Source organism: Vollenhovia emeryi, unplaced genomic scaffold (assembly GCF_000949405.1).
Source record: "Vollenhovia emeryi isolate VEMERY1.0 unplaced genomic scaffold, V.emery_V1.0 DF939120.1, whole genome shotgun sequence".
NCBI lineage: Eukaryota > Metazoa > Arthropoda > Insecta > Hymenoptera > Formicidae > Vollenhovia > Vollenhovia emeryi.
This window is the reverse complement of record NW_011967246.1, coordinates 1,023,506-1,034,389: the sequence shown is the minus strand read 5'-3', so window position 1 is coordinate 1,034,389 and position 10,884 is coordinate 1,023,506. Positions and strand designations below refer to the sequence as shown.

General features: G+C 41.4%; 2 protein-coding genes across 3 annotated transcripts in view; both read right to left on the bottom strand.

Annotated features, from left to right (window-relative positions):
- The window catches only part of LOC105570426 (protein HID1), an 8,162-nt gene extending 2,837 nt beyond the window's left edge, over positions 1-5,325 (bottom strand). The window contains exons 1-10 of one of the 2 annotated variants that reach the window (XM_012027601.1): positions 5,129-5,325; positions 3,678-4,037; positions 3,476-3,529; positions 3,178-3,401; positions 2,504-2,745; positions 2,037-2,267; positions 1,802-1,927; positions 1,232-1,488; positions 672-915; positions 411-562 (exon numbers count right to left, since the gene is read on the bottom strand). In XM_012027601.1, the coding sequence (XP_011882991.1) occupies positions 411-562; positions 672-915; positions 1,232-1,488; positions 1,802-1,927; positions 2,037-2,267; positions 2,504-2,745; positions 3,178-3,401; positions 3,476-3,529; positions 3,678-4,037; positions 5,129-5,194 (1,956 nt within the window). In that variant the 5' untranslated portion in view covers positions 5,195-5,325. The remainder of the gene's footprint in view (positions 1-410; positions 563-671; positions 916-1,231; positions 1,489-1,801; positions 1,928-2,036; positions 2,268-2,503; positions 2,746-3,177; positions 3,402-3,475; positions 3,530-3,677; positions 4,038-5,128) is intronic. The other variant, XM_012027602.1, reaches the window with a different exon arrangement.
- Positions 5,326-5,542: 217 nt separating this feature from the next.
- Positions 5,543-10,571, bottom strand: LOC105570422 (juvenile hormone epoxide hydrolase 2-like). The gene is made up of 6 exons (XM_012027595.1): positions 10,139-10,571; positions 7,516-7,708; positions 6,828-7,176; positions 6,567-6,739; positions 6,185-6,425; positions 5,543-6,107 (listed from the first exon to the last, which is right to left on the bottom strand). The coding sequence occupies exons 1-6, from the start codon at positions 10,325-10,327 to the stop codon at positions 5,849-5,851; spliced, it is 1,404 nt and encodes a 467-aa protein (XP_011882985.1). The 5' UTR covers positions 10,328-10,571; the 3' UTR covers positions 5,543-5,848.
- Between the last annotated feature and the right edge of the window lie 313 nt (positions 10,572-10,884).

The following is a 10,884-nucleotide window of genomic DNA, read 5'->3' as shown; positions in this document are numbered from 1 at the left end:
TAAAAGCATTCATAACGCCGAGTGTACACTCTGGTGCACTTTGTTATATGTACACTAAGGAATCACTGATGCCCATATGAATTTAGGCATAGGTACAATACATACATTTTCCATATATGCATATACAAAATGTATAAATGTGTTCATATGTGCACAAATTCATATGGGAAGACATCAGTGATTCCTAGGCTGCGTTCGAGAAGACGCTATTAACGCTGAAAGCATCAGTCTATCTTCGTCACTCACTATATGTCGAACAAAAACAGCAGACGCTTTTAGCACTGAAAGCGCGCTCCCCCCGAACGCACCTCTGACGTACCAAACAATCGCCAAAAATCGCCTTTTGTTACTATTGCATTCAATGGATCTTTGATCAGATATAAACTACATGTATTATCTCTGTTACTTACCGGCACTACGGAATTCTTCATCGATTCCTCCGCGATATCCATCTTGCTTTCCGATCGATTACTGATCGACTTACCAATATCAACGCTGGCCGATGGACTCAGCGGATGCGCCGATTCCTTTTCCGTCATTTTCTCGATACCTGTTATATTGTCTTTAAGTAAATGTTTTAAATTTCTATCTCTATCCAATAATATTCATTGCCGTTCTTGATTTTAGGTCTATGAACTTGGTTTCCAGTCCACGTACAGAAGGAGACTCACCGGGAGTCTCCAACAGGGACGCCTTCAAAGTGCCGGGTTCAGCGGGTTGCGCGGGATGCGAACCTTCCATCGCGGTCTCGCTGACATTCTCGTTTGACGTGCTCGCAGGCATGTGACGACGCTGTCTCTTGCTGAGAGACTTCGCGATCGTGTTGCAATCACTGGGTAAGTTGGCGAGCGCATGGAACACTTGCCGTTTGCGTATTATAGTATAGACTAAGTTACTATTTCCATCAAATTGGTACTGAAAATCGAAAGCAACAGGTCTCATTTTATGCTGCTGAAAAAAATTGACACACATGTTCCTCGACTTTATCACGTATAGTAAAAATATTATTCAAAATTTACAAGAATAATTTTGTTCTGTCAGCTTCAAAATTAAGCAAGCCTATTGAGGAGTAAATTGTAAAATTAACAAAGAAAAAATTAGCCTCTTTTTTTTTAAATTTGTGAGCGATGTTATATAATTTACGCTTTCTTAAAACTTTTTTGTGCGTATATGATCGAGGAAAATGGAACATATGTTTCTTCCACCTAGGTCATTAAGGCGTGTGTGTTACCTGGATAATATTGTTAAAGATCTCGAGCAAAAAGAACACCAGATGGTGATTAGTGGGCGCCGAGAAAAGGAACCACGGTGTACTAAATGCTTCCAATAGATGCAGTAGCTTCGTACTGGCCACCATGGACAGTGTTTTAAGGTACGGCGAGACATTGACTAGAATCGTTAGTAGACAATCGAATAGCGGTTGCAGTCGCTGATGGCCGGTCGTGATGATTTTATGGAATACAGTAACTAAGAGATCAGCATGCGTTCCTGAAATGAGATGCATGCTGATAATAACAATTTAAGTGCACCAAAGTGCACGAGACTTGCAGAAATTTTTTTTAAATATAATATATTCTTGACACTACAATTATCTAAAATAAGAAACTAAAATTTAATTTAATAATAGAAAAACTAAATTTAATTATAAAAATATTAATAAAAATTATAAAAATATAATTTTAACAATTGATTTTACAATAAAAACTGCATCTATAATCGCACTATATTACTTTTTTAATTAAATTAAAATCAAGTCGTTTTTTAAAATTATCAAATACGATGTAATTGATAATTGTCACACCTGTAAAAACGGGAATGTCCATAGGCACTGTAGCTGTGTACGGTTTATTCAATCTCACTCCGAAATTGCGCTCTCCGCTCAAAAGAAGTAAAATAAATACGCCGATGTGCATTAAACCAACTCGTGCTGAAAAAGTGGAAACGTTAAAATAGACAAGCAATTTAGTTAATTAAAAGGACGAATTTCATTTAATGTATTGTTCCCTCAATCGAAGAAACAGGGAGTAAAAACCTACATTGGTCAGCACGCGAGTCGTTTAAGTGATAAAGAATCGGTACAAGAACCTCAAGAACATCCGAACTCTTTAGCACATAATATAAGAACTTCTTGTTGTAATCACACATTTTCCAGAAGAACACTAATAGCTCCTGATGAAAATGTACTTTCTTTGTTGAATTCGGCAGATACGTTTGCATCAATGGGTTATTCAACAATCTAGTGATACCCTTCAAAACAAATTGAAAATCTATGGGAACAAAAGAATAATACATTTTAGTCTTATTTCGGTACAATACTCCAGGCTCTCCATTTTTATAATATACATTAATTTTTCTCTCTAAAAATTGGCATTTAATTAAACGAGAATTTATTTACTGCAAATATCGAACTTCGGGATTTAAGTAATAATTCTGAACACATGTTGCTTCAACAAAACTTTAAGACAAGATCCAATTATATAAAATTAAATATTAAAAGCCTTACCTTCATCGCGGTGGATTCGACTTAGATAAGTGATGAACAAATTATCTCCGATTGCCCCCTCTTCCAACAGCGCCCCGCCAGAGGTATCGTGATCCAAAGTTACGATCAATATTTGTAACGCGACATCGACTAGCGGTTCCAACGAATCGGTGAACAGTAAATGATTATATGGCACACCATATCCGACAGGATCGTATGCGCATACCGTGTTCAAGAGCGATGTAAACATGGGTAAGGCGTGTCTGTGAACATGCATATGTAATTAATATTAAGTTATAATTGCTAAGGTAAAAATATAGTGATATACCATTTAAGTATCCTTTGTATATCGTTAAATTATTCTAGTTACTATATTCTATATAGAGGAAAGTCCCCTATTATGATATACATTTCTAATATGAGATAGTAGCCTTTAAACATTCACATTCAATCACAAATCTTTTTTCACAAAAATTACACAAACTAACAATGAATTTTCCACTAAATACATTTTACTTCAAGGGCATAGTAATCAAGCTTTAAATATTGAAACTTCTTACTGGAAAAAACAAAAAATCTAAAGGGAAAAGACTTGAAAATCTCGTATTTAAAAGTATACAAATGTAATATAATGCGATAATAAATATAAAAATATAGATATTTAAGCGCGATTATATTGAAACAAAGTAAACTACCTGTTTTCACTGCTAGTCAAGTGCTGTATCCACTTGTTCGGCATGATCGACAGGTCTGTCGGCGGATTGTACATGGTTTCGCTGAAGCATGTCAGCAAGAGCTTCAGCAATTCCGTGCGATTCGAATCTAGGATAGGATACCTGGGTGGCGAGTAGGCGAAGCCTACTCCCGCTTCCCAGATGTATTCGCAGCTGTCTATCGACTGCAACTCATCGGCTTTGTCCTAGAAAGACATCACGTAAGGTGTAACACGTTCCACGCTTTTTATCGAAACTCCGATAGTTAATGAAGGCTCACCGGACCGGATTTCCTGTTGGCAGCTACAGTGAAGTCAGGACAAAACAACAGATCCTAAAACAGAGATAGATTTAAGACTACACAGTGTACCTTGTTTAAGATATATTCGCATACTGTGTACAAAATATCACCAATTGATTATTAAGTAATTAACAATATGATTGTATTGCCAATTTATTATAAAATTTGTAAACTGTCTTACACAGAGCGCGTTCAGCAGGGAGTGTGCCAATGGCAAGCTCTCCTCGTCGTCCTTGCCAGGTAAACTGGACCAAAAGAAACCTTTCCAATCAGGATCCTCGAATATGTAAGGTAACAGGCGCGTCAGTAAGCGACAGCAGTTCAGGACGGTCTGATGCTCCCGCTGGGTCCTGCAGCTACTGTCCACTGCCTTGACCAACTTCTCCACCGCCTTGTAGCATAATGTCGCTAAGTTAGAAGGCGCCTCTTCCCTCAACACACGAATTTCTGGTGCCGGGATCAGGGTAAAGATGTCCTGGACGTTGGTCACATTCTCAGACCAGAACTGATCCCAGAATATATCGTCCGATGTATCGATCACCTGAACAGTAGGTGTTACATAAATAAAGCATGGAATGTAGTCAACAGGTCGAATATCTCGAAAGACCTTAATTCTCAGGTAATCATTTTCGCAATAGGATTTCTTTACAGTATGGGGAGGCGGGTACTGAATGCTAAATATAGCATTCTAAAGTAATTAGAAATTGCTCATTGATCTAATACGTGAATTTAATGACGACATTAATTCGACCTAAACGAAACCATGTTGTGTCCAAAAAGATAAGCGCAGGGCAAGGTGGAAAGTGGTATACGAATTCATATCTTAGATTACAATTATTAGGCTACCAACATCCCAGACAGCCAAATCTGTCGGAACAGATTTGTGTCAAATGCCCACTACAAATTTTGAAGGCAGAAAGACTGCAGATTGCACGCAAGAACTGATATATATTCGACGTGTTGCCAGAGTGTCGGCAGAAATGCGACAAATCTGCTCAAACAACTGAGCCTGTTTGATTTCCGCTGACAATCTGACGACAGCGTGTGCTTTACAGACTCTGTTGCCAAAACCAAAGCCAAATGTGGACAAACGGCTATGGTTTTGGCGTGGGCTTCTGATAAATCTGCTGCCAATCTGCTAGCATTTCGCCGACTAGGATCTTGCTCGGACCTAAAACAGCTCTCGTCTGATTAATTCTTAGCATTTAATATGTAACACACGTCAAAAAACATTTAACAACTGATCATGACAAAAACATTTACTAAGAATCCAACACGTATCGATATGCATAGAGAGTATAAAATCCCATCTTCATTATTACGTGTCGTGTAACACTTTTACAATTGTTCTGTGTAACAGTCATTGTTGTTGCAGATCGACGGATATTAAGACCGCTATCACGTTCACAATCTCTTAGGCAACATCAATTTTGATCGAACACGGCAACGTGTTCGATCCTTTTTTCCCCTCGACACGTCGATATTGCGTACAACAATAAAAAAATGTAGCTCTTCTGGTTGGATTCATCGTGGAGACTCGTTGCTCGCAAGTCTCTTCGAGGAAACGTATTCTCCATCGACCTGTCAGCCGATCATATGTTACCAGTCAGGTAAACAAGCGTGTGTCCCTACCTGAGTCTTCGACGTTAATTGCACCACAGCCTTCCGAAAGTTCAGCTTTGTGTCAGCATTGCCCATCGTGTTTCTCGTTAGCGCCGGCGGCAATTGAGATTCGTCGTAGCCGAACGGGAGTGAAAACGCGTCGCTGCTCTTTAAACGGACACCATCGTCGCCATGTTCGCATTCTGACAGATAAGCGGCAGGGCGACAGGTAAGCGGAGCTGCCAACCGCGATACGTTTCGCGCGAAAAAGACGAATGGGAAAGTGGCGAGAGAGAGGAGCGGAAAAGAACTTGGACCAAGTTCCAGCATCATGGAGGCAGGCCCTTAGAAATGTCGTGTCCGTTCTTATATCTTTCGCTTCTTACTGAAATATTGATGAAATTATAATAAAACACGGGAGTAATTGAAAGAAATCTTCAAACATAGTTTAGCAAAATCCCATTATATTTCCAGGAAGTGAATTCACTTTACATAACATTTATTTCCACCAGGAAGTGAATTCACTTACATAACATTTATTTTTAAATACACATCTTCGACGCTCGTGCAAAAAAAATTGCTAACACAACTGTTACAACTTGTAGAAAGTAGAAAATATCAAGAGCACGCAACAGTAATACAAATACATACACTGATATCTTGTAAACGCACTGCGTAAAATGCAAAAGTTAAAAATAATCATCCTGTAATTTCTGTTTCGTTCGAGCGACGTTTCCGCGCCGTTCTCGCTTACGAATCCCGTTTGTTCTCCTCTTGTTCACTGATTACCGTTTCCCTGTGCTCCTTGTTCCACTTCTCCATCTCGTTGACGGAGATCCATACGTCGTCTGCGAGTAATTCAGGCTCCTCGAGTGCCGCAAAATGGCCACCTCGAGGCATTTTAGTAACGCGCAAGAGATTCACGAATCGTTGTCTCAGTACGTCCGGACTATGCGTCATGATTTCATAAGGGAACTGCGCGCAAGTGCTGGGAACTTTTATCGGTGTCCTGTAAAGAAAATGACACTTGACATTTGAAACTTGTCGCACTGCAATAATGAAAACTTGCGATAATAAGTCACATACGATTCCAGGATCGACGACAGGGGTCGGTTGGTCTTGGTGTACATTGCAGCGTATATTCTCACAGCTGTAGTAATGCTATTCGACACCCAATAGATCATCAAGTTATCGATCAACTCGTCGTACGTAAATTTCTCCAGAAATCCACCATCTGCCCTGTTTTTGTAAGACGGATTTGTACCAGTCGAAAATTTCTCGATGATATACGCTGCCAAACCGGCAGGCGAGTCGTTCAGACCGACCCCTGAAACGCACAATGCTCTGAAAAAAAATTGTACTTTCGCCCGTTCGCGTGCAAAATCTTATACCCAATTTATAACGAGTTGCAAACGTATGCCAAATCTTTTAAATTTACACAATTGTATAATATAAATATGTCGCGTACCAACTGTGTCTGGTTTTGTAGCTTGGATATGATAATATCCGCTCTCTCCCAGGAAAGAACCAGAACCTTTCTTCTTCTTTGCCCAAGGCAAGGAAGGAAGGAAGCCCAAAGCTATTTTCAATAAAGCCCACTTATTGAATACTAGGCACAAATTGGAATGCATACCCAAGACGCTAAAATTTGCATAACATATAGAATTGTTGTGCGAGTCCCCGCTGCTAGGCACCGCATTAGGTAACCGATAATCTCTAATAAACTTACTATTGCGGATATAGACACGACATAGTGTGAATAACGGTGGAACCCCAATCACCGCCTTGAACGTAATACTTATCGTGACCAAGCCTGAGCATGAGATTCTTGAAAATTACGCTCACTTGCATAGCCGAAAGATCGGGTATTGTGGCTGCGCTGGAGAAACCGAATCCTGGTAGCGATGGCACGACCACTTCAAACACGAAATCGTGCTCGGGTCTCGGTGAAGTCAACAATGGAATGATCTTGTAAAATTCCATGATAGAGCCGGGCCATCCATGTACGAGTAACAATGGCAAAACGCGTTTCCCCTCTGCATTACTTGGCTTCACATGGACGAAGTGAATGTCCAATCCTGCGATAAATATACGTGTATACGTTAATTTACCATCAAATAGATTAATAGAACATTGAGAAATGACGCAATAAAAATATTAACTTTGATAACGGGACCTCTTTGTCGATGTCTATAGATTATAAATTTCGTTCTCTGGTCGGAAATAATTTGAATACACTTATTTGTCCGAGTATCTGATTTGATTCTATTTCATTTAAACTATAATTCGAATTTTTATCACCTAGCCCTTTACACAACAATGCTGGCTCTTGAATCAAAAGCATCACGCTGCTCGGTAAAAAATACTCGGGTGATCAAACAGGGTACTAGTTATACTTTTCTATTCGCGACTCTTACCTTGAATATTCGTTTGAAAATGTGGATACTGATTTATGTATTTCTCACGTTCCTCAAAATTATAATTATTTTCCCAGTGGTCCAGAAGTTTGCGCAAGGCATCGGTGTTGGTGCCGTAATTCCAGGCAACATCCTTCAACGGCGGCGTCAGCTGTCTAGTGTGCTTCAATCGATATTTCAAATCTTTTATGACCTGCAAAAAATTGCAAATTAACAAACGTATGATTCAAAAGCTCGTGCAGTTTCATTGAAACGACTAGGGCGATATTCGTAGTCAGACCTTATATTTGAGACCGTCTTAAAATCATCTTTGGATAATTGATCGTACACGGGGAAAAAATACTGTTGAATTAAAAAAATGAAGTTGCTAGATTTAAACATTAATGCCACGGGCTGCCACAAATACAAATAAGTTATGCAATTGTATTTGCTATGGATTTTAATTTTAACCATTGAACTAAATGTCCAGATTATTGAGACTGACATCTGATGTTTTTTATTCATTAATACTGATGTTGTTCCAGCGGTTTCATTTCAATTGCACTGATCTTGTTGGTACATCTTTCTTTTCCGTGTAGCCAATGAAACGTTCTGTACGGTATCTTTAGATAAATTCAAGGCTGCCTTGAATATAAGACCTGACTATGAATACCGGGTCCTGGTCAGATCTTATATTTAAGGCCGTCTTGAATTTATCCAAAAATACTGCGGATGATTTTAAGACGGTTTTAAATGTAAGGTCCGATTATGAATATCGCCCTGGGCTTCCCAAATCATCGATAACAAACTGAAAGCTTTCGTCCGTCTTTCAAATTGTATTAGTCATTCTTATTGTTAGCTACACTTGAGCCACCGTTTTCCAGCAAGAGACTATTTTTGGGCTCTCCGCTGGAATCGGAACCGTAACGCCCGTAGCCCTGCCTTCGGACTGCATAACGCAAAATCACCCAGAAAGAGACGCAGTACATTGTAGCAAGTCATTTTAGCCTTGCTTAACATCCGGTGAAGAACAAGGATGAAACGAATACCGTCAACTAGCAATCACAATTGCAATACATTATTTATATTTGTGGCAGCCCGTGACATTGTCAGCCCCGTGTACGAATTATCATTCGTAGTAATTACAGCACGTTTTATATTTAAAATTACTTTGAATACAATGTCGTAAACTCACATCCCAGCAAACACCAGAGTAACAGGCATGTGCGTCATATTACATTTATATTGATGTTATGTAACTGTTACTTCGGCGTTTGCTGGGATATTAGAAGCAGTATGAATACCGGTAAATTGCCGGTTTCTCGCGTGAGAGATAACGAGAGCGCCCGTTATCTCTGCACTCGTAAACTTTTTATCTCTCCAATTACGTTAAGCTATATCCGTCTCGTTTTGGATAAAAGTAGTGCGCGGCACCTCCCGGATATACTGTAGCTGTGACAAATCCCTAGGTGCATTGGCTAAAATACACATTAATCCAATGTTAGTTATATTAGAAACGCACCGGCCGACATTGTTCAACGTAAAGCCAACATTGGCCATGGAATAAGTGTAAATATTGCACGACAATAATTATACAACATTACATTCATATTGGAAGCGCATCGGCCAATATTTAACAATGCAATAAGAACACTGGCACAATATTAGACCAATATTGCTAGACATATTGGCTAAAGGTTTCTTTTCTGTTCCTGCACTGAACTAGCGCAATAAATTGGAGTAAGACAAGTACATTTTTTCTTATTCTAGCTTACTGCACTAGTTCACCAGTGCAGCAACAGAAAACAAGCCTTAAGTAAGAGAAGGCGTCCACCTTACAATATTGGACCAATATTGGCGATAGATTCACATTATTTCCCAATATTGCGCCAATATATTGTGCTGTTAGGGGCTGCTTTCGCGAGAGGATCAAAATGATCCCGATTAAAATGACCTTGTGCTACAATCGGTCAAGCTTTCAGAAACATTAGCCACGTTCAGCAGGCACAACTGTTGAGTGAGCGCTCAACGATTTCCTAATATGATTGGCTGGATATAAAAGTAGTAACTAATCATACCAAGCGCTCACTCAACAGTTGTGTCTGCTGAACGCGGCCATTGTTGCAATGTTTCCGAAAGCTTCGGCGCTGTATGGAAAATCTGGACCATCATTGAATACAATTTCAACGCGACGCTACGAGATCTAAGATTTGACCAATCGTGGCGCAAGGTCATTTTAATCTGGATCACTTCGATCTTCTCGCGAAGGTCAGCCGTGGACAGCGCAAGTCGTCTAAAGCCTCCGCTACAATGATTCTCGGTTCTGTCTACAATGGTCGTAGTCGTAGTCGCTCGATAAGAATTGACCAATCGCAGTCGATTATTCTTACGACTACGACCATTGTAGACAGAACCGAGAATCATTGTAGCGGAGGCTTTAAAGGCTCGTCTACACGACAAGGCGTAAGGCGCGGCGCAAGAGCGCGGGCACAGGCGCAAGAGGATTTTTCCCGATCGTAGGGTCGTGGCGCAGCGGCGCAAGCGAAATAAACTAATTTTATTTCCAGCGCCTGAGCTCTTGCGCCGTGCCTTGCGCCTTGTCGTGTAGACGAGGCTTAAAAGATGCGACGTTATCTGCGTATACCTCCGCGGCAAAAGTCACTTTGTACGGCCTGACGTCATTGTTGACGGAGCTCTCGGTGCCGGGCGTCCACCAAGTCTCCGGTAGCTTGGGCGGCTTCGTCCCGCGGGACGAGAGGTACCTTCTCGCCAGGACGAACAGCATGGCGCCGCCGAGGAGGATCGCGCCGAGCGCAAGACAGCAGCAGGCCATTTCACCGGTGGAACAAGCGCGTCCGTTACCCACCAAGTACCCGGGGCGACTGTTTGCAACGTGACGCAGCTACCGTTGCCGTCGACGTTGCAGGGGTGTAGCGGCGCGTGCACGTCACGAGCGGGAGACTTGGAGAGACTGGAAATTGGAAACGGAGGCTTTTGTAGTCGGGAACGTCTCACCGGGCGCCTGCTGCAAATGTTTCCGGCACAGATACCAGCGGGAATGTAACGGGCGCCGCTCCCTCTCGCCGGGTTATAAGGCATGCGAACGGCACGTGAGCGATCTCGTTGTTTCGTTCAATTCGCGGCGATTGCGAGCGCGCGGCGGATTTGAAGAGCGACTACAGTTGAATTTTCAGATCCCGGGCAAGTCTAGGGCAAGGGCGTACGCGCTCGAGAACCTTCTCGAACCCGAGAGGGTTCGTAAAGCTCTCCGGTCGAAATCTCAGAGTCGTTTGTCGAGCGCTGAACGCGTGTCAATTGAACCGGTGAGAGTCGAAAGGGTACACGACGTTTCGGGCTCCCGAAATCGAGTCGACAATGAAGCCTTGCTGT

What these genes read in the sequence shown, in the direction of transcription:
- LOC105570422 (XM_012027595.1), bottom strand. Translation starts at nt 10,327, where the DNA reads ATGGCCTGCTGCTGTCTTGCGCTCGGCGCGATCCTCCTCGGCGGCGCC. An exon ending in TTTTCAAACGAATATTCAAG is followed by an intron (nt 7,177 to 7,515) that starts GTAAGAGTCGCG and finishes TATTTATCGCAG; the next exon opens with GATTGGACATTCACTTCGTC. An exon ending in TACAAAACCAGACACAGTTG is followed by an intron (nt 6,426 to 6,566) that starts GTACGCGACATA and finishes TGTGCGTTTCAG; the next exon opens with GGGTCGGTCTGAACGACTCG.